The sequence below is a fragment of the Oryctolagus cuniculus genome, chromosome 6, assembly GCF_051225735.1.
Source record: "Oryctolagus cuniculus isolate XC-2025 breed Fujian yellow rabbit chromosome 6, ASM5122573v1, whole genome shotgun sequence".
NCBI lineage: Eukaryota > Metazoa > Chordata > Mammalia > Lagomorpha > Leporidae > Oryctolagus > Oryctolagus cuniculus.
In genome coordinates this window covers 124,837,799-124,861,039 of record NC_142872.1, presented here as the reverse complement: position 1 = coordinate 124,861,039, position 23,241 = coordinate 124,837,799, and the positions used below count along the sequence as shown (strand labels likewise).

Here is a 23,241-nt window from a genome sequence, read left to right as displayed (position 1 = left end):
TACCAGCTCAAAGCATTGCTATTCACAGTAACCAAAATGAAAACATAACTCCAGATGTCTGTCATCTGAAGAGTGGATAAACAAAATGTAAAAATGTGGCACATCTATGCACTAGCATTTTAACCGTGAAAAGGAATGAGCTACTCATACAGTGCTATAATGTGAGTCTACCTCAAAAAAATTATGCTTGGTGAAAGAAGTCCAGTGGAAAAGGTCACCTGTTTCATGATTTTGCTTGAAGTATCCAGAATAGATAAATCCATAGAGACAGCCTGTTTCACGTGTTTTGAAACCACATGTTAGTAATGGTTACACAATATTGTAAACCTGCTAAATGACACTGAGTCATATACTTAAAACTGTTTTAAAAAGTTAATTTTATATTTTGTATATTTTACCATCCTTTGCCCAAAAAATGGTACCAAATAAATTATATCCAATTTTTATACAGGACAGATAATTATATTTAATGTTAAGAAGGCAACATAACTATTTTATTTTATTACTGTTTTTAAAAAGATTTATTTGAAAGTATGACAGAGAGAGAAAAAAAAACCGGGAGAGAAAGAGAGATCATAGACATCTTCAGCCTGCTGGTTCATTCCTCAAATGGCTACAACAGCTGGACCTGGGCCACTTCTAAGCCAGGAGCCAGAAACTCCATCCAGGTCCAGGCATCATCTGTCGCTTTTTCAGGAGCATTACCTGGGAATGGGATTGGAAGCCAAGTAGCTGGGACTCGAAACAACACTCTGATATGGGATGCAGTTATATATGGGGTGGCTTAACTTGCTGTACCACAATACTGACCTTGAAGTGGTGACAGCTTTAATATTAAACCCTAGAGGAAAAAAAAATTAAAGATTGTGATTTTGCTTTACGCTGCTTCCCATCATGGAAAAACCATATCCACCCATCTCAGGTGAATAGATGTTGCTGTTGCTCTTGTCTTTTTATTTTATTTTTTTTTATTTGAAAGTCAGAGTTACACAGAGAGAGAGAGAGGTCTTCCATCCGAATGGTTCATTCCCCAGTTGGCCGCAACGGCCAGAGCTGTACCAATCCAAAGCCAGGAGCCAAGAGCTTCTTCAGGGTCTCCCATGTGGGTGCAGGGGCCCAAGGACTTGGGCCATCTTCTACTGCTTTTCTCAGGCCATAGCAGAGAGCTGGATTGGAAGTGGAGCAGCACTCGAGAACTCAACATGGTGACACAGGAAGCCAGAGAAGGATTTTGGGGTATGTTCTTCTGTAACAACTTACAATTGGGGCTGGTGCTATGGTGTAGTAGGCTAAGCCTCTGCCTGTGGTGCTGGCATCCCATATGGACACTGGTTCATGTCCCAGCTGCTCCTCTTCCAATCCAGCTCTCTGCTAATGGCCTGGGAAAGCATGGAAGATGGCCCAACTGCTTGGGCCCCTGCACCTGTGTGGGAGACCTGGAAGAAGCTCCTGACTTCTGGGTTTGGATCGCCCAGTTCGGGCCGTTGTGGCCACTTAGGGAGTGAACCAGCAGTTGGAAGAGCTTTATGTCTCTCCCTCTCTCTGTCTTTAACTCTACCTCTCAAATAAATAAAATCTTTAAAAAAAAAAAAAAAGCCCAAACACCTTATCATTAACTCATAGTTGTGAGAACCCTCTCCCTGAGACCAGTAATCCCTTCTGAGGACAGAGCCCTTAATGATCGAATTACCTTGCACTGATCCTTACCTTTGAAAACTTCAGCCACTTCCTAGCACTGCCACACTGGAGAACAGCTTCTAACATAAGAACCCTTCTGGCATATACTCATACCATAGCCAAGCTGAAATACCATTCCCACATAGTTTCTGTGGAGTTTGTTGATGAAAATTAGCAAAATCTTATAACTTTTTAATTTAATGAATAGCTATTTTGGGGTTAGTTTTATGCTCCCCACTATGCGCCATGATTTCTCTGAGATTTGAGTAGATCTGGAAGCAATGAGAGGTGGTAGTGGAATGATTTGTAGAAAGATCTATATTCTCCTTCAAAGTGACTGTCCTGTGTGGGGTCATTATAGTCTCAAGCATTATAATGCAAATTTTCTCAGGGTCCCTTTTTCTAGCAAAGAGGGGCTTTGAAGGATTTGGGTATTCAGGATACTGAGATCAGTGAGAATTGACTTAAATGTTTCAATACCAGTTCTCTGAATGCCTTAACTTTTTTTTTTTAACTTTTATTTAATGAATATAAATTTCCAAAGTACGATTTATGGATTACAATGGCTTCCCCCACATACCGTCCCTCCCACCCACTACCCTCCCCTTTCCCACTCCCTCTCCCCTTCCATTCACATCAAGATTCATTTTCGATTATCTTAATATACAGAAGATCAGCTTAGTATACCTTAAGTAAAATCAACAGTTTGCTCCCACACAGAAACATAAAGTGAAAAATAATAAATGATTTTTTTTAAAATGATGATGAAATCAGATCAGACCTATTGTCATGTTTAATCCCAGTGAGAGTCAAGTTGGGAGTTGATAATTTCTTTTTTTTTTTTACAGAGGATCAGTTTAGTATACATTAAGTAAAGATTTCAACAGTTTGCACCCCCATAGAAACACAAAGTGAAATATATTGTTTGAGTACTCGTTATAGCATTAAATCTCAATACACAGCACATTAAGGACAGAGATCCTACATGAGGAGTAAGTGCACAGTGACTCCTGTTGTTGACTTTACCAATTGACACTCCTGTCTATGGCGTCAGTAGTCTCCCTATGCTCCAGTCATGAGTTTCCAAGGCTATGGAAGCCCTCTGAGTTCTCCGATTCTTATCTTGTTTAGACAAGGTCATAGTCAAAGTGGAGGTTCTCTCCTCCCTTCAGAGAAAGGTACCTCCTTCTTTGAAGACCTGTTCTTTCCTCTGGGATCTCACTCGCAGAGATCTTTTGCCAGAGTGTCTTGGCTTTCCATGCCTGAAATACTCTCATGGGCTTTTCAGCCAGCTCCGAATGCCTTTAGGGCTGATTCTGAGGCCAGAGTGCTATTTAGGACATCTGCCATTCTATGAGTCTGCTGAGTATCTCACTTCCCATGTTGGATCACTCTCCCCTTTATTTATTCCATCGGTTAGTGTTAGCAGGTACTAGACTTGTTTATGTGCTCCCTTTGACTCTTAGTCCTTTCATTATGATCAATTGTGAACTGAAATTGATCACTTGGACTAGTGAGATGGCATTGGTACATGCCACCTTGATGGGATTGAATTGGAATCCCCTGGTATGTTTTTAACTCTACCATTTGGGGCAAGTCAGCTTGAGCATGTCCCAAATTGTACATCTCTTCCCTGTCTTATTCCCACTCTTATGTTTAACAGGGATCACATTTCAGTTAATTTTTAACACTTACGAATAACTGTGTATTAATTACAGAATTAAACCAGTCATATTAAGTAGAACAGACAAACTACTAAGAGGGATAATGTATTAAGTTGTTCATTAACAGTCAGGGCTATGCTGATCAAGTCACCGTTTCCCATAGTGTCCATTTCACTTCACTTAAGGGAAAGGGTTTATTGGGGAACACCCTACAGACCGGAGTGAAGGGGCGGCGAAGGAAAAAGAGAGGAGACTGTGAGAGGAGACAGAGGAGGGAGAAGAGAGAGGAGAGAAGGAGAGAAGCCAAGAGAGGCCAAGGGAGCGCAGGAGAGAAGGACCGAGAGAGAGCAGGAGAGAAGGGCCAAGAGAGCACGTGTTCAGGAACAGGCCCTTCTAAAACTTTGCCTGAGGGTGGGCAGGGAAGCAGGAGCAGGGAATCCCATTAGGATGGGGGTGGAGCCTGGCTCAGGTAGCTGGGCCATATGGCCACCTGGCTACAACTGCGTCAGTTTCCTAACATTCCCCCCTTTTGTTTTTTATAAAGCAGGGTTTGTATGGGATTACATTAGTCCCAAAAGTCCAAGAGGGGTAGAGGGACGATGATCTGTCTTTAGAGCTACTTCCTGCTGACATGGGGCGATGATGTACTCTTCGCTGGCATGGGGCGATGTCTCAGGCTGCTGTCTCCTGGGTGGGGAGCCGAGTATATCCCTGTAGCAGCATTTGGTTGACTGCCTGGTTGCTGAAGGCCTTCGTTTGTTCCATTATCACCTGCTGTAAACACTTAGACACTGTAGTATAGAAGACAGGGTGAGAATAGTAACCAATGATCCTAAGAGTAGCATTAACCAGGTAATAAGAGGATTTTATAGAGAGGAAATGGAGGGGGTCTCTGGACCCTTGTGGGGACAGTTTGATGGATGTAGCTTAAAGCTGATTCCAGCCAAGACTGGGAGAAAGGCCACTTTTGCAGGTAGTGGGGTTTGTCTGTAGAGAAATTTTGACACACAGGTTGGGAGTAGAGCCATTGGTGGTAGAGGTTATGATTACAAAGCAATGAGGCTCAAGTGGGCCAGATACAGAGGACAGAGTTGTTAAGAAAGGTGCTGTCTAAGCTACAAATAAGTTTTCTGATTTGAGGCAAATAGAACCTGACAGAAGGGGCTTAATAATAATCAGGTGGGCTTTAAAGCCTTGTAAATTATGAGGCCCAGACTTATCTATCTCTTCATAGGGTACATCCTACAGCAGGTGTGAACCTCCTTGGGAAGGCACCCTGTTGACTTCCATTACCTAGCTGGCCTGGGAGGAGAGCTGGCCAGGTAAAGGCAAGTGGCAACTCCAACAGGAAATATACAGCTCTGCCTGCAACGTTACTGCCCCTGCTTGGCCATTTCCTCAGTTGCAGTGGTCACTTTGAAAGCTGGGCTGAGTGAAGGGCTTTTCAGCTTAGAGCCAATAAGATCTGTGGCTCTGACCTGGGCGTCCTTCGACTCCAGGGCAGGTCCATTTCTAGTGATCCAACTCTTGGCAGAGCTGCCAGGACTCTTCACAAGCTGACTTCTGCTGAAGCCCAGGCTTCCCACATTGATAGCCACTGCAGTGGATTGGCCTTTTGGGTCTCCTTGAGGGCAGATCACTGTACAGAGCAGCCATTAACAGGCCTGCCACCCATTGCTTCTGATGCCTAGCTTTCTTTTCTTCCTGGTTTTTGTTAAAGCAGACCAGAGGATGCAAGTCAAGGGGGTGCTCAAGTTCCATCTCTAATCTTCAGTGGCCTAAACTAGAAGTCTGTAGTCACAGGCATGTTCTGTAGTAGTTTATGTTGAGGCAGACAATGCCCATGAGGAAAACTATATTCTCATTTTAAAACTTTCTTTCTCTTTGTTCTGAAAGGGAGGCTTTCCTGCTTACTGTTTACCTCGCTGATGGCGAAGTAAATCTAGCTAAGAAATTATAATTTAAGCTCTTATTTTGGCTATGCTATTACAGAAATCTGTTAGCCATCTCTTTTTATAAGATCTAAAATCAAATTTTGAATCTTGGAGATTCCTTCATAATAGAAATAGTTTCCTACCTCAAAGAGAATAGAGAAATGAGAGAACAAGTTGGGCTTAGAATAGAGAAATGGGGGAGCCAGTCCCAGATCGCTTACTGACAATAGCAATAGCACATGAAAACTTAGAAAGCAGTTTCAACCATTAGATAACAACTTAAGAAAACATTTACCAGAAGGTCCAATGCCTTCCATAAATATTAATACATATATTTGGAAACATCTCTTAAATATCTAACATGATGTAGCTTGTTTAACCAGCAAATTTCAGCACAAGCATATAAAATGTTTTTAGTTTCTTTCTATCAACAAGTTTAAAACATGATGCAGAGATTCAGGTCACACGAATTAAAATATATCTTTGAATAATTTTAGCTGTTTAAATTTATGGACAATCTTATCTATAAGCCAATTAAAATAAAATTCTTAGTAAATTTTTCCAAATATGTATACACATACAACATAACAGATAGAACAATAAAACAGTTTTAATAGGTTTTTTAAAAATCTAACTCCTGTTTGTAAATTACCAATTGATTTGAATTACTTTTTGTTTTAGTAACCTCAGCTAACCATACTTTTTTACAGTTGGTACCTTTAATATATTATTGGCTTCATCTGTTCACAGAGTCATCCCAAAGTACTGAATACAATAGATGTGGCTGGAAAAAGTCCATTGGAACCTATAGGAGGACAGCCAAACACAGAACCAACAACACTTTAGTTTTAGGAGCAGCAAGTCTGATATACAAAACTGTGGGTGACAAAAGACTAAGTTGCTACATTTAAAATTATAAACTTATTAACCAACAAAGAGGCACTTTCTTACTTCACAGTATTTTTGAAAGCACCTGTAGGATTTTATAAAGCATTTAACCCTTTAGGCCTCTGGGGCTTTCTCACCAAGATAACTATCATGTCTAGTAACACAAGATCATTAGACTTTTTAATTCTGACATTTGTATTAGTGCCATTTTATATTATAGAAACTTTAAATTTAGTACCACTTCACATCTTGACAGTACTTCTAATATAATCCAAATAGCCTGATTAGTTGGTGTCTCTACAAGATGAGAGACATAGGTCCTTCGATTTTTTTCAGTTGGGCCTGAACTGGAAAAACCGAAGTCCAAAATTTACTGGAAATTTCAGAGTCCAAATTCTTTGAAACTTTGATTTTTGATTTTTTGAATGCCTGTCAAGAATGTCAAGAAGGCTCAAAATCCAAAATATCTGGTTGAAGTAGATTCTTTAACATCATAACATAATAGAGACCAAACTGGATCATTGTTACAAGGTAATTATTTAAATGTTTGAAAATAAGCACATATTTAAATAACCCATAGCTCTTAATAAAAATTCAGCTGTTTTTAAACAATTAGAATTTAACAGACATCAAGAGACTATATCACTTTAACTCATTGCTTTAACAGAGAATCAGATTTTAATTTTACAGTAAAGAGGAATAGATTAGTATACTTGTGATGTTTCTCATCTGCCAATGTCCTTGATATAATTTTGAAATAATCCATTAAAAATTTTCAGAGTAAGATTAAGGTAACACATCAAATTTCAGCCTGAGTTACTTTAAACAGTGTTGAACTATTTTTCACAGACAGTTTATAAACTAACCCAAATAGTTTTTTATAGAATATAACATGTTGAGTTTACAAAAGTTTTACCCAATTTAAATTAGCAGTTACACCCAAATGACTTATGATGCTGATATTATATTATATCTCTATCTGAATTTAATTTAAATTAAAATTGCATTCATCTAAACAAGTACTAATTACCCATTGCTGTTTCATTGAGTACTGATTACCCGGAAACCTCAAAATTTGGAAGGCCGATGTGTGGATGGAGATTGCAGAGTGTTCAGTGGCTTGGAAAGAGTTCCAGAGGTGTGCTTTGTGACCAGCAGAAATCCAGGACCCCAGAGCACTGGGGGACACTGATTACCAATAGGAGGCTATCCGAGTCACAGCACCAATGTTGTATCTTAATGTTAGCTGTCGCAAAGCACACCAGACACCAGAGTAAGGGAAAGAGTTTATTGGGGAACACCCTACAGACTGGAGTGCAGGGGCGGCGAAGGAAAAAGAGAGAAGGAGACTGTGAGAGACAGACAGAGGAGGGAGAAGAGAGAGGAGTGAAGGAGAGAAGCCAAGAGAGGCCAAGGGAGCGCAGGAGAGAAGGACTGAGAGAGAGCAGGAGAGAAGGGCCAAGAGCCAAGAGCCCAGAGGAGGAGGCTAGAGAGAGGAACTGAGAGAGAGCAGGAGAGAAGGGCCAAGAGACTAAATGCCTTAACTTTGACATAAGAGACCTGGTGATATGAATTCAGTTTGCAGTGTAAATTAATCTGCCGACATGGTCACACTTTGAGTGATTTTTCAGAAATCTCAGCCCTGTGAGAAATTAAGAATTAAGAAATTCATTTGGGACATTGAGAAGTTTTTTGATTTTCCTAGTCTTGAGCTGGACATTTAAGTCCTGAGATTGTTACGTTAGTTCTCTACCTTTTCCAGTATAGGCAGAGGCAGCAGCCCACTCTGTATCCTCTGCACCCTGCTTTCACCATACACTCTACCTATTTAGCTACTTGGTCTTTTGAAGCTTTGCTTGGACTCCAGATGACCAAGGGTGAAAATTTACATAATTATTTTGCCCCTGAATACCACAGTCTTTCAGTTTTCTATTTGTTACTTCACTGTGTTCAAATCTAAGAAAGAACTAATTAAAGATTCTCATCTTTAAGTTTCTTTCCCTTGGAACCACTTCATCTACCAAAAACAATACTGGAAGCAGGTTATGGTTACTCTGTGTACTGTGAGTATGAGGCATTTTGTGTAAAGTCGGGAGCTCAAATGAACTGTAGAAGGGCAAGCGATGCAGAGGTCATGGAAGCTGCTGCTTAGATTGGAGAACCAACACTGATGAGCTCAGCCTGAAGTGGGAGTTTCTCAGATCTCTAGGAGTCTGCTGGAAACCTGAAGAATCTTTGAGAAACTTCTACTGTCAGCCTGCAGCAGTGCGGTGGTGATCCGAAGCTCAGCAAGAAGCAACTGTGTATATCCTATCTGCCGGTGCATCTGTTACAAATACATCTGGAGAATAATGGGTCAGTGTTTTGCATTCAGGTTTCATACATGTTCTTCTCACTGGCAGACTCTTAACTGAGAACCATTCAGGAAAAGGAATTCTGGAAATGGGGTTCCCAGCAGCTTCTCTTCCGCAGTGCTCAAGAGTCCTTAAAAGCAGGGATGGGGTTGCTTCATTGACAATAGACAGTCTGGCACTGAATTCTGCAGTGGCTTTTGAAGGAATACGTACACACACACACACACACACACACGTGTCACTCCCCCCCCCCACCCAAGGTGAATTTGGATAGCAAAGTGGATTAAATCACTTCAGAGAGTCCAAAGAAATAGGGGATAGGATAAAATTCACCTTGTTGAAGTAGCTGCTTTATTATCACTTTTAAACTTATTTTGAAAGATTATAAATTTGAAAATAATTACGCATTGATTCCTAAGATAGGAAACATTTCATATTTTCCAGTGACTTGCTTATCTTTTCTTCTGTAGAAATAGGATAATGAGAAGAGCATGGTCTTTGGAATCAGATTGTGTTTGAATTCTGGACTTGTGTCTAGTCTCTGTTTCCTCATATTGTAATGATGATAATAGTATTTTTCCTCACCATTGGGATGGTTGAATTTGATAATGCATATAAAATACCTAGTGTAGTTCCTGGTTTATAATAAGAACCCAATAAGTAGCAGTATTCTGGTTCACGCTAAAGCACAAATTACTTCCTTGTTTTTGCTTTTAAGACATATGAATATTTGGCCATTGCCACGGCTCACTAGGCTAATCCTCCGACTGTGGCCTCAGCACTCTAGGTTTTAGTTCGGGTTGGGGTGCCAGATTCTGTCCTGGTTGCTCCTCTTCCAGTCCAGCTCTCTGCTGTGGCCCGGGAAGGCAGTGGAGGATGGCCCAAGTGCTTGGGCCTGCACCCGCATGGGAGACCAGTAAGAAGCACCTGGCTCCTGGCTTCGGATCGGTGCAGGGCGCCGGCCATAGCAGCCATTTGAGGGGTGAACCAATGGAAGGAAGACCTTTCTCTGTGTGTCTCTCTCTCATTGTCTAACTCTGCCTGTCAAAAAAAATGACATATGAATATTTAATTGGCAAAGTTCCAAGAATTGTAGCAGATACTGTTTTTGGGCCAGCAGCCGTTAGATCCTCTCTCTCCCTCATTTGTGAGTGTGTGGTCTTTCTCTTGAGAAGATCCTAAAAGGAACATTTGAGGAGACCTTGCATTTATAATTCAGAGAGAACCAGAGAGCTGAAAATTCCTTGCTTCTCTAACTTTGGTGTTATGCTGTCACCAGCTGAGGGTTTCAGCAGGCCTTCAGTACTCTGAAAAGGGTAGGACTTTGATATTCTGGGGATTATTTTGCTTGAAATCAGCCTTTTCTCCCAAATTGCAACTTTGGCTATTTTTAATCTACATTTCATTCTTTTAATTCTCATTTGTATCTTCTTAACGCTGCATTTGTTTGAGTTGACAAACCGTAAGTCTGTTTCTTTCATTCATCAGAGAAATAGTAACTTACTGTACATTATCTTGATTATTTTAAGTCTTATAAGCTATAATTCATTAACTTTTCTTATTGTTATTTACTTACTTTGACATTTTACCATTTAAATATTGTTTTAAAAAAGAAAAGACCTCACACAGAAACTCATGGTAGACTTTTTATAAATTAGTTTTAAAGTTCAATAGGAAAAAAATAATATCTTGATTTCTTTTAGGTCTTATGGAAGTGTATTTAAAGCAATACATAAGGAATCTGGACAAGTTGTTGCAATTAAACAAGTACCTGTGGAGTCAGATCTTCAGGAAATAATTAAAGAAATTTCCATAATGCAGCAATGTGACAGGTATGGGGAGATTTTATTTCCTTGTTTACTTGCAAATATAAAATAAAATGTATTTTTTGTTATCTGTTTAATTTTCTGAGTTCCCATTGGAAGTAAGACTAATCCTTTAAAAAAAGGTAAGGTTATCTTTGTAGTGTAGTCTTTCGGACTTACAGCTTTTTGCTTATAAAGTAAACATGATTTTATAACATAAAGGAACATATGAAAGAAATACTTAAGTAGTTTTCCTGTTCTCAGGACCATTTATGGGTGAAAATGATTTTTTGATGATAAGAGTGGGTAATTTATTTTCTGTTACATAACATTTTTTTTTAAACTTTATTATATTTATTTGAAAGGCAGAGTTACAGAGAGGCAGAGAGAGAAAGAGAGAGAAAGAGAGAGAAAGAAAGGTCTTTCATCCTCTGGTTCACTCCCCAGATGTCTGCAATGGCCGGAGCTATGCCGATCTGAAGCCAGGAGCCAGGAGCTTCTTCTGGGTCTCCCATGAGGGTGCAGGGGCCCAAGGACTTGAGCCATCTTCTGCTTTCCCAGACCTTAGCAGAGAGCTGGATCGGAAGTGGAGCAGCCGGGACTCGAACCTGCACCCATATGGGATGCTGGCACTGCAGACGGGGACTTTAACCCACTGTGCTACAGCACCGGCCCCAACATAACAATTTTTACTAATTAAAAGTCATGTTTTATATAAAATCTAATTCATTCATCTAACATTTACTGAGCACTCCCAGTTGGTGACGTATTGTGTAAGGACCTAGGAATATCAAAACATGTAAACGATTGTTTTTCTTCTTGAGGAGCTGGTGATATAACAGGGAAGATAGATGCATAGGCCAACAGCTGTGATATAGTGCGGTCACCATACTGATGCAGTGACGATGGATAAGAGGCGGGGCATATTCCTCAGCTACTGGACTCAGGAAGTCTGGAATGCTGAGGGAGAAATGGAGGATTAAGAGAGTAAAGAAAATTATAGATAGAAAGGTGAAAAACAGCTGCAGAAGTTAGTTTTTCATTACTGTACAAGATACCTGAGGCAGGCTGACATTATAATAGAAAGAAGTGTGTTTAACTCACTTTGGAAAGGCTGAACGTCCCAGTCTGAGCAGCCCCTTCCATTTGGCTTTTGGTGAGGACCTCATGTGGATGCAGCACAACAGCAGAAGTATGGAAGCAAACAGTCACAGAAGACAAGCAGCCAGTGAAATTGGGCTCCCACAGTCCCTTTTGGGGCGCAGCCCCAATGAACTAAGGTCCTCTGACTGCACTTCACCTCTTCAAGATATGTCACATCCTAGTGCCACACCAAGGACCAAGCATTCAGCACATGAACCACTGAGAGGTGAACCACAGCAAACCAAAACATAGCCACTGATGTGTGCTGTTCTGACAAGGCTAAAGATGAGTGGGGAGTCTGAGGCTGAGACTGGTATGACTGATGTTGGGTAGTAAATGGAGCTGATAATGTAGCATCATATACTCAATGTTAAATAACCTGGTCTTTCTGAGAGATGCAGAGTGTATCAGTTAGGATTACGTTTAGCCTGTAACTAGTGACTAAATAATTTCTTTTTCTCCCCTAACAAAAGGTCTGAAGGGGGCAGGGAATGTGGTGCAGCAGGTTAAGCTGATGCCTGGGATGTCTGGATTCCACATCAGAGTGCCAGTTGGAGTCCTGGCTTCTATGCTTCTGATTCAGCTTCCTGCTGATGTGTCCTGGGAAGCAGAGGATGATGGTTTAAGTGCTTGGGACCCTGCTACCCATGTGGGAGATCCACATGGAGTTCTTGGCTTTATCATGGCTCAGGCCTGGCTGTTGTGGATATTTGGGGAGTGAAACAGTAGGTGGACCTTTTTCTCTTTATCACTGTCTCTCTCTCTGCCTTTCAAGTAGATGAAAAAAAAAAAAAACATTTCTTAAAAAATCTGGTGATAGGGATGGTCCAGCAGCAGCAACAAAGTAACATCTGTGCTTCAGGCTTCTTTTCTTGTTGTCTGATTCTTTGCATATGACCTTTGTCTCATGTTTATTATCTCATGGCTACAAAAGGGCTGCTGGCAGCCTCAGACTATGTCTGTATTCCAAGCAGGAAGAAACTGGAAGGTTCATACCCGGAAATGCTCAGTTTATGTCTTGCTTGTCAGAATTATATCAGGTGATTACTCAAGGAAGCCTGTACACACTGTCACCCTTAATCACATTGGACCCTATTAGTAAGAGAACCGGCTCCCATAAGGTGTGCAGGCATCATAAATGATAGCTTAACCCATCATGCCGCAATGTTGGCCCTTCCTTCTATCAACAACAAATTGAGAATCATGTTTATTCCTTTTGTGGATGCTTTCTGATGACACTAGGTCTTACAGACTTGCCTACTGAAATATTTGCACTATCTTTATCTTTCACTCTTTGAGAGGAGAATCATATTTTTATTTCTCAGCACCCATTACAGTGCCTAGTGCTTATGTTTTTGGTTGAATGAATGAGCAGATACTGTATGTATGAGGAGTATTGGGAAGAGCTTTATAGGTTGAGGGAACCCTAGGGAAATCCTTATTCTAGTTACATTAAACTTTTAAAGGGAGTGGGAAGTAAAGAATGCAAGGGGGAGGTATGAATGTTTGGTGCAGTGATTAAAATGCTGCTTGAGGGGCCTGGAGTTGTGGCATAGCAGGTTAAGCTGCTGCCTACACTGCCAGCAACCCAGATAGGCGCTGGTTCGAGTCCCAGCTGCTCCACTTCTGATGCAGCTCCATGCGAATGTGCCTGAGAAAGCAGTAGAGGATGGCCCAAGTCCTTTGGTCTCTACACTAACATGGGACATCTGGAAGAAGCTCCTGGCTCTTGGCTTTGGCATGACCAACTCTGAAAATTGTGACCATCTGGGAAGTGAACCAGTGGATGGAAGATCTCTTCCTGTGTCTCCTTGCCCCACTCTGTAACTCTGTGTTTCAAAAAATATAATAATAATAATAATAATAATAAATGCTGCTTGTGATGCCTGTATCCCATATTACAGTGCCTGGGTTGCAGTCGAGGATCTGCTGTCCATTCCAGATTCCTGCTAACGTGCACTCTGGGGGGCAGCAGGTGATGGCTCAAGTAGTTAGGTTCCTTGCCACCTACTTGGGGGACCTGGGTAGAGTTCCTAAGTCTGGCCTTTGGCCTGGCTCTGCCTCCGCTGAATCAGGCGTTTGGGGACTGAAAAAAAATGATGAGGTATTGCTCTCTTTATCTCCCTCTTTCTCTGATCTCTGCCTTTCAAATAAAACTTTTTAAAAAACAAATGAGCTGTTGCATATCAAAATGTCATATTTGAAAGTCATGAAACATTTAAAAGAAGACTATAAGAGGTAGAAAATGTGAATAGAATTCTAGAGCTTTTGTACTGCTTTATAGTAGAATGCCTTACACATTTAGTGGTACTTCTGAAATATTTATTGACTAAATGGTAAAGAAATATCAGTAAAAATAGTCCCTGCCGTTAGATAAAATATGAAATTCATATTGTAAGTATGAAAGTGTGAAGGATCAAAAAAATTAGTTGGTTAAAAGATCCTAAATGCCAAAACATAGGATGAGTCAAAAATAAAGTAGGAAGTGATAGGAGAAAGCATTCTGTTTTAGCTAGTGACTACTAATATTAATATAGGATGTGTTAGTGAGAAATTGGCATTAAAATGATTTAGAAGATAACAGTATAAATCAATATAGTCCCACAGAAGACATATATTGAGATTTTTGTTTGAGAAAATGATTTAAGTATTTTGGGCAGATTATCTTGCTTCTACACTCTACAAAAAGACTACAGGGAATGTTTAATTTTTTTTTGTCCATTTTAGTGGATATTAAATATGCACTGAATATTGTATTTTGGCATAAGTATTTGAGAGCTCATCTTTTTTATTGTTGAATCTTTACTGTCTAATCCAGTGCCTGGTACAGAGTAGGCATTTAATAAATATTTGTTGAGGGACCAATGCTGTGGTGCAGTGGGTTAAGGCTCTGGCCCGAAGCGCCAGCATTCCATATGGGCGCCAGTTCAAGACCTGGCTGCTCCACTTCTGCTCCAGCTCTCTGCTATGGTCTGGGAAAGCAGTGGAAGATGACACAAGTCCTTGGGCCCCTACACTGGCCTAGGAGACTGGGAAGAAGCTCCTGGCTCCTGATTTCAGATCAGCTCAGCTCCGGTTGTTGTGGCCAACTGGAGAGTGAACCACTTGGATGGAAGACCTCTCTCTCTCCCTGCCTCTCTTCTCTGACTTTCAAATAAATTAATTAAAAAATAAGTATTTGTTGAGTGGATAAATCATAGAATGTTAATGTTAGGCTAGACCTTTGTAAGTCAGCTAGTTCATTGTTTTTCAAACTGAATTCTTCCAAAGAGGTACTTTAGGAGTCTTTTTCAAACAATGAAGAGTCGAACAGAATGAGAAACCTCATCGTTGCTTTTATCTTTGTATGTCTTGTGGCTCATTCTAAAATATTGTTTGAAGGAAAAGCCTCTGGTACTAAAATACATTTAAAAGCGATTCTATAGGTTCAGAAAATGAGACCTGGAACTTTTACATGAGTTACTCAAGAGCTTGCAGCTAGTTAATGACTAAGATGCAGTAGGGGCCCATATTTACTGACCTCAGTCCCAGAGTTGAAGAAACCAGTGTCTATAAATAAAAGATTGCAGCATTTCCAAGGGAAAGCATTTATGGGATGGAGGTGAGAAGTGGTCAGCAATACCTGTGAATACTGTGTGCCAACCAGCGTGGGTACAAGGGAGCCCTGACTGACACAATCCATCCCTTCCTGGTGCTTATACACCAGAGAAAGAGTTCCTCATGTCTTAACGAGAGAAATATGTTGTTACGCGTTAGTGCACACAATTACTCATTTATTTATTCATTAAATACACATGGAGTACCTAAACCTGAAAGTAGCCTTCATGTATTGCTCACATGTGTAACAATGAATGAGTCTCAAGGTTTAGAGGGACATACAGTTAGATGGATGTGACAGATGAATGGGCCATCCCGTTTCAGTAAAGTCTGATAAAAGTTGTGATGTGATAGCATGGGGAACTATGCATGCTGGAAGAGATATCTAGTCCCCTCACCTTGGGGAATCAGGAAAGCTTTCCTGGGAGGATACACCTAAGATGAGTCTTGAAGGATGGCTTGAATTTGCTGGGTAAAGAGGAGAGGCTAACCATGTGGGGACAGAGCATTTCTACTTGGTCTGCTTGGTGTCATGGAGCCTTCCCTGGCTTCTACGAGAACAGCCACTGTCTTGTCTGTTCTGTTTGCTCATATTGCGAGGTGAGATTCCATTGAACACTGGTTCTGAAGCCAAACAAAAAAAAGTTTGAATATCACTATAATGAGGAATTAATGATGAATCTTGGCAATTTGTATCAGCTCATGTATATGAGGATTCACTTTTAAAATATACCTTTAGCAAAGTGTTGTTTTCAATTCAGATGAAATTCAAGTTAATATTTAAAGCATTTAAGCTGTAAAAAAAAAAACATTTGACTTTCTTTCTTGCAATTTTCTTTCAATTAATTATCCTCTGTAGCCTAGACTATTTGGACTTAAGTAGCAACAAGAAACAAATTGCTAAGTGAGAACAATTCAGTTCTCATAGAATATTCACGTTGCTTTTGTAAAAACACTATTTACTTGTATATTGCCCCTGTTAATTTGAAGAGCATGAAGAAGATTATAGTAGGATATTGATGAAAATTATTTAATGAAAATAACCAATTCTATATGGTTTGGGCACCAAACCAAATAGCTATGACTTAGAAAACTCTACCGCGTGGTGGGACAAGGAAGACACAGTGAACTTACACAATGCACCAGCAAGGAAGGGTAAACCATGAGGGCTTGATAATTTTCTCCTGTGCATCTCCTCTCCATTTCATTCTGTCCCATTAGTTACTCCTCTCCCCCTGGTTAGCACCACCAACTCACTGAAACAACATGTCATCTTCCACCAGCCCCTTCTTGTCAACTTGGCGTCTTATTTCATGCCTAATGACCACACTAGAACAGGTGAGACAGGACAAAACAGGTTTAGCATAGGCTGGTTTGAGTAATTTTAGTGGGCGCTGGAGCATAGGGGCTTTCCCTAGTTGTCTGAGGCCCGGCCCTGGGGAGATTAGGGCAGGGGAATTGTGATCTTGGAATATAACCAGGGAGGAGGCTAGGCATGGGGACTCTGGGCTGCTTGATTTGTGTATGAAAGTCATTCTCAAGGGCAATTCCTTTGCTAACTAGCAATTAGCTAACCTGAGAGGGACTCTAGTTTCAGCAGGGTCTTAGATATAAAAACATCAGAAATACAGACAATAAAAAGATGTGCTTAATACAATCACTTGTATGCAAGATTAAAGTAACTTCTTAACTCATCTCCAGGTCCATAATTGCTTCCCTGTATTGGTTCTTATTGAACAGCCAGAGAAACCTTTAAAGTATAAATTGGATCATACTGTTTTGCCTACAGTTCTTTTTTCTGTTTTTCTCTTGCATATCAAATAAAGGTCAGTCTCCTTACCTTGTTTTTGAGGCCTGTCATGATCAGGTGTGTGCCTGTATCTACAACTAAATTATGTTCTACTTTATTTGAGACACACTGATCTCCATGGTTGTTGTTTTCTAAGGACCTTTGTGTGAGTAGTCTTGGTGCTTGGATGCTCAGGCTGGCTAACTTCTAGTCTGCCTTTGCCCCTTAGCTTAAATTACTCCTCTGGGGAGCTATTCTCAAGCTCTTCAAATCCTGTGTTTGGGGATTTTTATGGAGACTTCATTGCATAGATGTGATTGAAGCATGGACAACCATTCTGAAATATCACTGGACAAAAAGGGTATGACATAATGCTGGTAGGCTCAGCAGTGAAAGCCAGCAAGTCCTGTCTGGCCTCTGTGTGCAGCATGGCCTTCTCTTGGTTATGGAACAGGACTCCTGAGGTAGGGCGTTCTTATCTCTTATCAGACAAGGTAGGTCAGAGAAATTCCTAGCTCCAAGGCAAAAAGGTGGGGGAAGGCATTTCTATGACATGGTTGGGAACGAGAAATTCGAGTTTCTATGGCCTGCCTTGTGGAGGGAGTTATGAACCAGGAACTGTAGATAAAACCAACATATATAAATAAATAAATACATATATATCAGTGTATATGGCAAGATAAAATATACATTATCCATGTGCTTTTCAGGGAATGTAATCCTGAACTCATTATTACTTAACACCTTTCAAAATTTTGAATGAGAAAATTAATATTTAAAGAGGATTTTTTGAAGGATATTCAGTTTGTCCTCTAAAGGGAAGCTTAACTGTGGGTATATGTCAGCCCCTGCACCCGTATGGGAGACCAGGAAGAAGCACCTGGCTTCTGACTTCGGATCGGCACGGCTATGGCTGTTGTGGCCATTTGGGGAGTGAACCAATGGAAGGAAGACCTTTCTCTCTGTCCTCCCTCTCACTGTCTGTAACTCCACCTGTCAAATAAATAAATAAAATCTTTAAAAAAAGACATTTTATATATCAACATATGTAGTATATCCTTTATAAAATTTTTATTAAACATTTTTATTTATTTATTTGAGCGGTAAAGTTACAGACAGAGACAGAGAGAGAGAGAGGCAGAGAGAAATGTCTTCCACCCACTGGTTCACTCTACAAATGGCTGCAATGGCTGAGGCTGGGCCAGTCCAAAACCAGGAGCCAGGAGCCTCCTCTGGATCTCCCACACGGGTACAGGGACCCAAGCACTGGGGTCATCTTCCACTGCTTTCCCAGGCTATAAGCAGAGAGCTGGATCAGAGGAGGAACAAATGGGACTTGAACCAGCACCTAAATGGGATGCCTAACCTACTACGCCACAGCACCATTTCCTACCCCCCTTTTATAAATAATAGTGAGTTGGCCGGCGCTGCGGCTCACTAGGTTAATCCTCCTCCTGCAGCGCCGGCACCCTGGGTTCTAGTCCCAGTCGGGGCGCTGGATTCTGTCCCAGTTGCTCTTCTTCCAGCCCAGCTCTCTGCTGCGGTCTGGGAAGGCAGTGGAGGATGGCCCAAGTGCTTGGGCCCTGCACTTGCATGGGAGACCAGGAGGAAGCACCTGGCTCCTGGCTTCGGATTGGCGCAGTGCGCCAGCTGTAGCAGCCATTTAGGGGGTGAACCAACAGAAGGAAGACTTTTCTCTCTGTCTCTCTCACTGTCTAACTCTGCCTGTGAAAAAAAAATAATAAAAAAAATTAAAAAAATAGTGAGTCATTTTCTCCTCTGACTTCTTGAAAGCATCTTGGCTATAAACAGTTTATTTTGCTATGTAAGATATAAAACTTAGTTCAGAAATACTTCAAATTGTGTGCTCACTTCGGCAGCACATATACAGAAATACTTCAAATTGTTAGTAATTTTAATTATCTCAATTAAGCAAAAAACATTATAATTAATTTTTTTGAGAATTTTCAAAGGGCCAAATGAAAGAAGATTAAAAAACTCTTTTGGGCCTCTTTGAAAAATAATATATTTTAAAGTTGATTGTTGATATTTGACTGAATACAAACTCTTTCATAAGATTTATATTTAAAATGCTTTAGTTAAAGGAAAATATTTTCATTTGTTCCTTATGTTAAATAAGAAGTCTGCCAAAGTAAAGTCTTTTTTTTTTTAAGAATCGCTCAGAACATTTAGGCCTCCTATGGTTTGTAATCCTGTTAAATTTTATCCATGCATTAAAGCCTAATTGTACACAGTTGGTAAAGTTAGATAAATTCAATGTACAATAGAAGTTTACTCATTAAATATACCTTTTAGAGCATTATGAATTGCTGAAAATACTTAGTATTGTGATTAAGAGAAAAAGTTTCTTCGGGAATTAACTAAATTTAATAGTTTGTGTATTTCTCTTTAGCCCGTATGTTGTGAAGTACTATGGCAGTTACTTTAAGAACACAGATCTCTGGATTGTTATGGAGTACTGCGGCGCTGGCTCTGTCTCAGACATAATTAGATTACGAAACAAGACAGTAAGTATTTTACAATTGTTTTGCTGATATTATTTCTAAAGATTCATCTTTTAGAATCTGACAAGGTAACATTTTTTTTTATGAAAGAAGATATAAGTGGGAAGAAAGTTTGGAACAGCATACAGGGGTCTGGTGAGAGGTGTATTAATCACCCACAGATCTTTTCATGGGATACTTACGAATGGGATGATTGTTAAATTTATTTATTTTTTATTTATTTTTATTTTTGACAGGTCTGAAAAGCTACTATTCATTTGGAATCAGTGTGTGTGTTGATTATTAGTGAGGGTTCACTAAATTATGGCTAGTAGAAGGTGTTTGTTACAGTGGTTAAAATGCCAGTTGCGATACCTGCATCCCATAAAAGAGTGTGTGGGTTTAAATTCTGCCTCTGCTCCTGATTCCAGCTTCCCATTCTAGCTTCCTGCTAATGTACATCCTGGGAAGCCGCAGGTAATAACTCAAGTACTTGGGTCCCTGCCATCTGCATGGGAGACCCGGGTTGAGTCCCAGCCTCTTGGCTTTGACCGGGCCCAGCCAGGTTTTTAGGACGTGAACAAGTGAATGGAAAAAGCTGCCCGTCTTTGTCTCTGTCTCTCTGCCTTTCAAATAAGTAAATAGAACTTACATTGAAAATTATGGCTATACATTTATTTGAAGTTCATAATATATTGTATTTCCTTATCTTAATTTTTCTATAATTTATGGCTGGCAAATAGTTGAAGAAGTTGTGTTTTTTAAACTTTTAAAAATAATTGAAAAGGCTTTTTTTTTTTTTTTTAAAGATTGTTTACTTATTTGAAAGAGTTACAGAGAGAGAGAGAGAGATTGTCCATCTGCTGGTTCATTCCCTAGATGGCTGCAATAGTTGGGAATGGGCTATGCTGGAGCAGGGAGCTACAAGCTTCTTCCAGGTCTCCCACATGGGTGCAGAGGCTCAAGCACTTGCGCCATCTTCACTGCTTTTCCCAGGCCATTAGCAGGGAACCCGATCAAAAGTGCAGTGGCCGAGACTTGAACTGATGCCCATATGGGATGCCAACATCACAGGCAGCAGCCTTACTGGCTATACCACCATGCTGGCCCCGAAAAGAATGTTTTATATTTAGTTTCCCAAATACTGTCTGGATCTGTGAAAGTGATAGAACTAAGTCGTTTATATTTATTTTTTACTTTTGTGAATTCACCTTAGTGAAATGTATTACTTAATAGAAGCTTTTTATGGTTATATTTTAAACCTCAGAAGAGCTATTAACAAAATTATTTACTTTAGTCTAGCAATGTATCTTGTTTATTTAGACAATTTTTAAAGACCAAAGTGATCTTTTTGCATTTGAATGACTATAAAGAATAATAATCAGTGAAATGATTTTAAATTTTGTACAACAGTAATTCAGTGATTATATGACATTATTATATGTTGTCAGACATGTTTCAGTAAAATACATCAGAAAAAATACTTTACTTGAGTCAATTTGTGGTTAACCAGAATCATTTTAAATTTTGATTGGGGAAGTATGTTGTAAGTTTATCCTACTAATTTTTTTTCCTTTTAGAGAAAATAAAGTAAATAGGATTTCTTAAAAGGAAGTGAAACAGAAGTTAAAATAATCCCTGTTTTGACAGAATGGATTAAGTGATCTGTGACATTCTAATTATATATTTTAGAATTTCTGTGGTGCTTAACTAGCGTTTATGTAAATCAGATGACTCCTGAGTGGCAGAACAGTCCTTTAATTGAAAATAATTTTACTTCAATCAGAGAAGTGTTTTAAAATTTTCTCAGGGCTAAATTTAGTACATTTAGTTTTTAAAGTTATCTATTAGGAATATGAAATCAAAGTATGTAAAATGGAAAATTTTAAACATCTCTATTTTGTTGGTTTAAAGTGCCAGTGTTACCATTCTGATTAGCTAGAAAGCATTTGATCCAGGTTTCTTGTCAGTGATTACAAACTCTGAAGATACACCGGAGTTCTTAAAGATAGGTACGGATGGGATCATGGTACTAAGAAACGAATCTTCTTTACCAGTTACCAAAGGAAGGATCTTACCCTTTCATAGTCTTTATTAGAAGACCAAACTACTGGGAATGTTGGGGAGTCACACATTTGCAGTGGTCTAATTCATATTCTTACAAAACAGTTAGTCCTGGTTCTGTAGTGGAACGGGAAACATTGTAATTTCCATATACATAAAAGAAACCAGAGCTGCCCCAGAGACTGATCAGGAGTTGTAGATAGAGTCTCTGGGTGTTTCCTTGATGACACTTCCTTTTAAATCTCAAGAGTATTTGTTTCTTTGCTTTCCAGCACAGGATATTTTTCTTTATTATCTAAAAAAATACTGTCAATGTTAGAGTTAACAATATAAGGGCATTTTCATTCCCTTTTAAAAAAAATATACCCTAGAGCAGGTATTTGGCTCATGGTTCAACTGTTGCTTAGGATGCCCACATGCTGGTTCCTCTGCTTCCCATCCAGCAACAGGTCATGACTCAAGTGCTTGGGTCCTTGCTACTCAGTGGGAGACCAGATAGAATTCTGGGCTTCTAGCTTTAACTCCTGGCCCAGTCCCACCTCTTGCAGGCATTTGGACAATGTGGATGGCTGGATGTCTCTCTCTGTTTCCCTCTCTATTTCAAAGAAATAAAAATAAATAATTCAAAAATTAAATATCTAAGAGATTTTAAATATCTGATCATTTTATGGGAATAGTCACTGATTGAATTTCATAGACAGTAGCTGGCTTTCACATACTGACCAGTGAAATGAAATGGTTGTCACTTATTTGTGAAATAGGTATAAAGCTCACTCTAGTAGTTGTTTGCATGGTCACAAAACAATCTTTTCTTAAGATGTGACAACTTTTTTTTAAGGCCTTATTTGAGTCTTGTTTTTTTATATGCTTTGTTGTTTCTTTTAATTACATATACATTTTAAATAACACAGTGAATTCTTGTTATTGTTTTATATTATGAATGTTTCTATTTACCTGTATGTGACTATTTATGCTTTTTGTTGTTCATTATTCCTTGTGATTTCCTGGTTGTCTGAAGTTGCCATTAGTGTCCATGTTTTCTTTTGTGTGGATGTGATGGTGAGAAGATCTTAGTTTTGATTTTTTTACATGTGATAATTATTATTTCACTTTATTTTTCTTAAGATTTATTTTATTTATTTGAAAGACAGTGTTACAGAGATAGGTAGAGACAGAGAGAGAGAGAGAGAGAGTGGGGTCTTCCATCTGCTGGTTCACTCCCCAAATGATGGCTGGAGTTGAGCCAATCCAAAGCCAGGAGCCAGGAGCTTCTTCTGGATATCCCACGTGGGTGCAGGGGTCCAAGGACTTGGGCCATCTTCTGCTGTTTTCCCTGGCGTTAGCCAGGACTCCAACTGGCGCCCATATGGGATGCCAGCATTGCAGGCCGGGGCTTTAACTCACTGTGCCACAGTGCCAGCCCCTCACTTTGAGCAATATATTTGCTGGGTAAAGAATGCTAGGTTGGCAACAGCTTTTAGCATTAGAAGATACCATTCCATTATCATCTTTTTTTTTTTTTTCTATACTGATAGATTTTGCTATTGCTTCTTTTGAGGTAATCTGCTGTCTTTTTTTTTTTTTAATAGCTTTTAAAAGAATTTTATCTTTGGATTTTTTTTTTATTTTTATTTTTTGACAGGCAGAGTGGACAGTGAGAGAGAGAGACAGAGAGAAAGGTCTTCCTTTTGCCGTTGGTTCACCCTCCAATGACCGCTGCGGCCGGCACACTGTGCTGATCCGATGGCAGGAGCCAGGTACTTCTCCTGGTCTCCCATGGGGTGCAGGGCCCAAGCACTTGGGCCATCCTCTACTGTACTCC

At 39.8% G+C, this 23,241-nt stretch overlaps 1 protein-coding gene and 1 long non-coding RNA gene across 5 annotated transcripts in view; one reads left to right on the top strand and one right to left on the bottom strand.

Annotated features, from left to right (window-relative positions):
- The window catches only part of STK3 (serine/threonine kinase 3), a 321,260-nt gene that overhangs the window by 46,594 nt on the left and 251,425 nt on the right, over positions 1-23,241 (top strand). For 3 of the 4 annotated variants that reach the window (XR_016236531.1, XM_008255787.5, XM_089336371.1), the window contains exons 3-4: positions 10,221-10,349; positions 19,265-19,379. Coding sequence is in view for 1 of the 4 variants with exons in the window: in XM_008255787.5 (XP_008254009.3) it covers positions 10,221-10,349; positions 19,265-19,379 (244 nt within the window). In the remaining 3 variants the exon portion in view is untranslated. Of the gene's footprint in view, positions 1-10,220; positions 10,350-19,264; positions 19,380-23,241 lie in introns of those variants that run through there. The other variant, XM_089336370.1, reaches the window with a different exon arrangement.
- On the bottom strand, positions 3,834-9,975 carry LOC149126283 (uncharacterized). Its single transcript, XR_016236533.1, has 2 exons — positions 7,231-9,975; positions 3,834-4,132 (listed from the first exon to the last, which is right to left on the bottom strand). It is a non-coding gene; the product is annotated as an uncharacterized LOC149126283 (long non-coding RNA).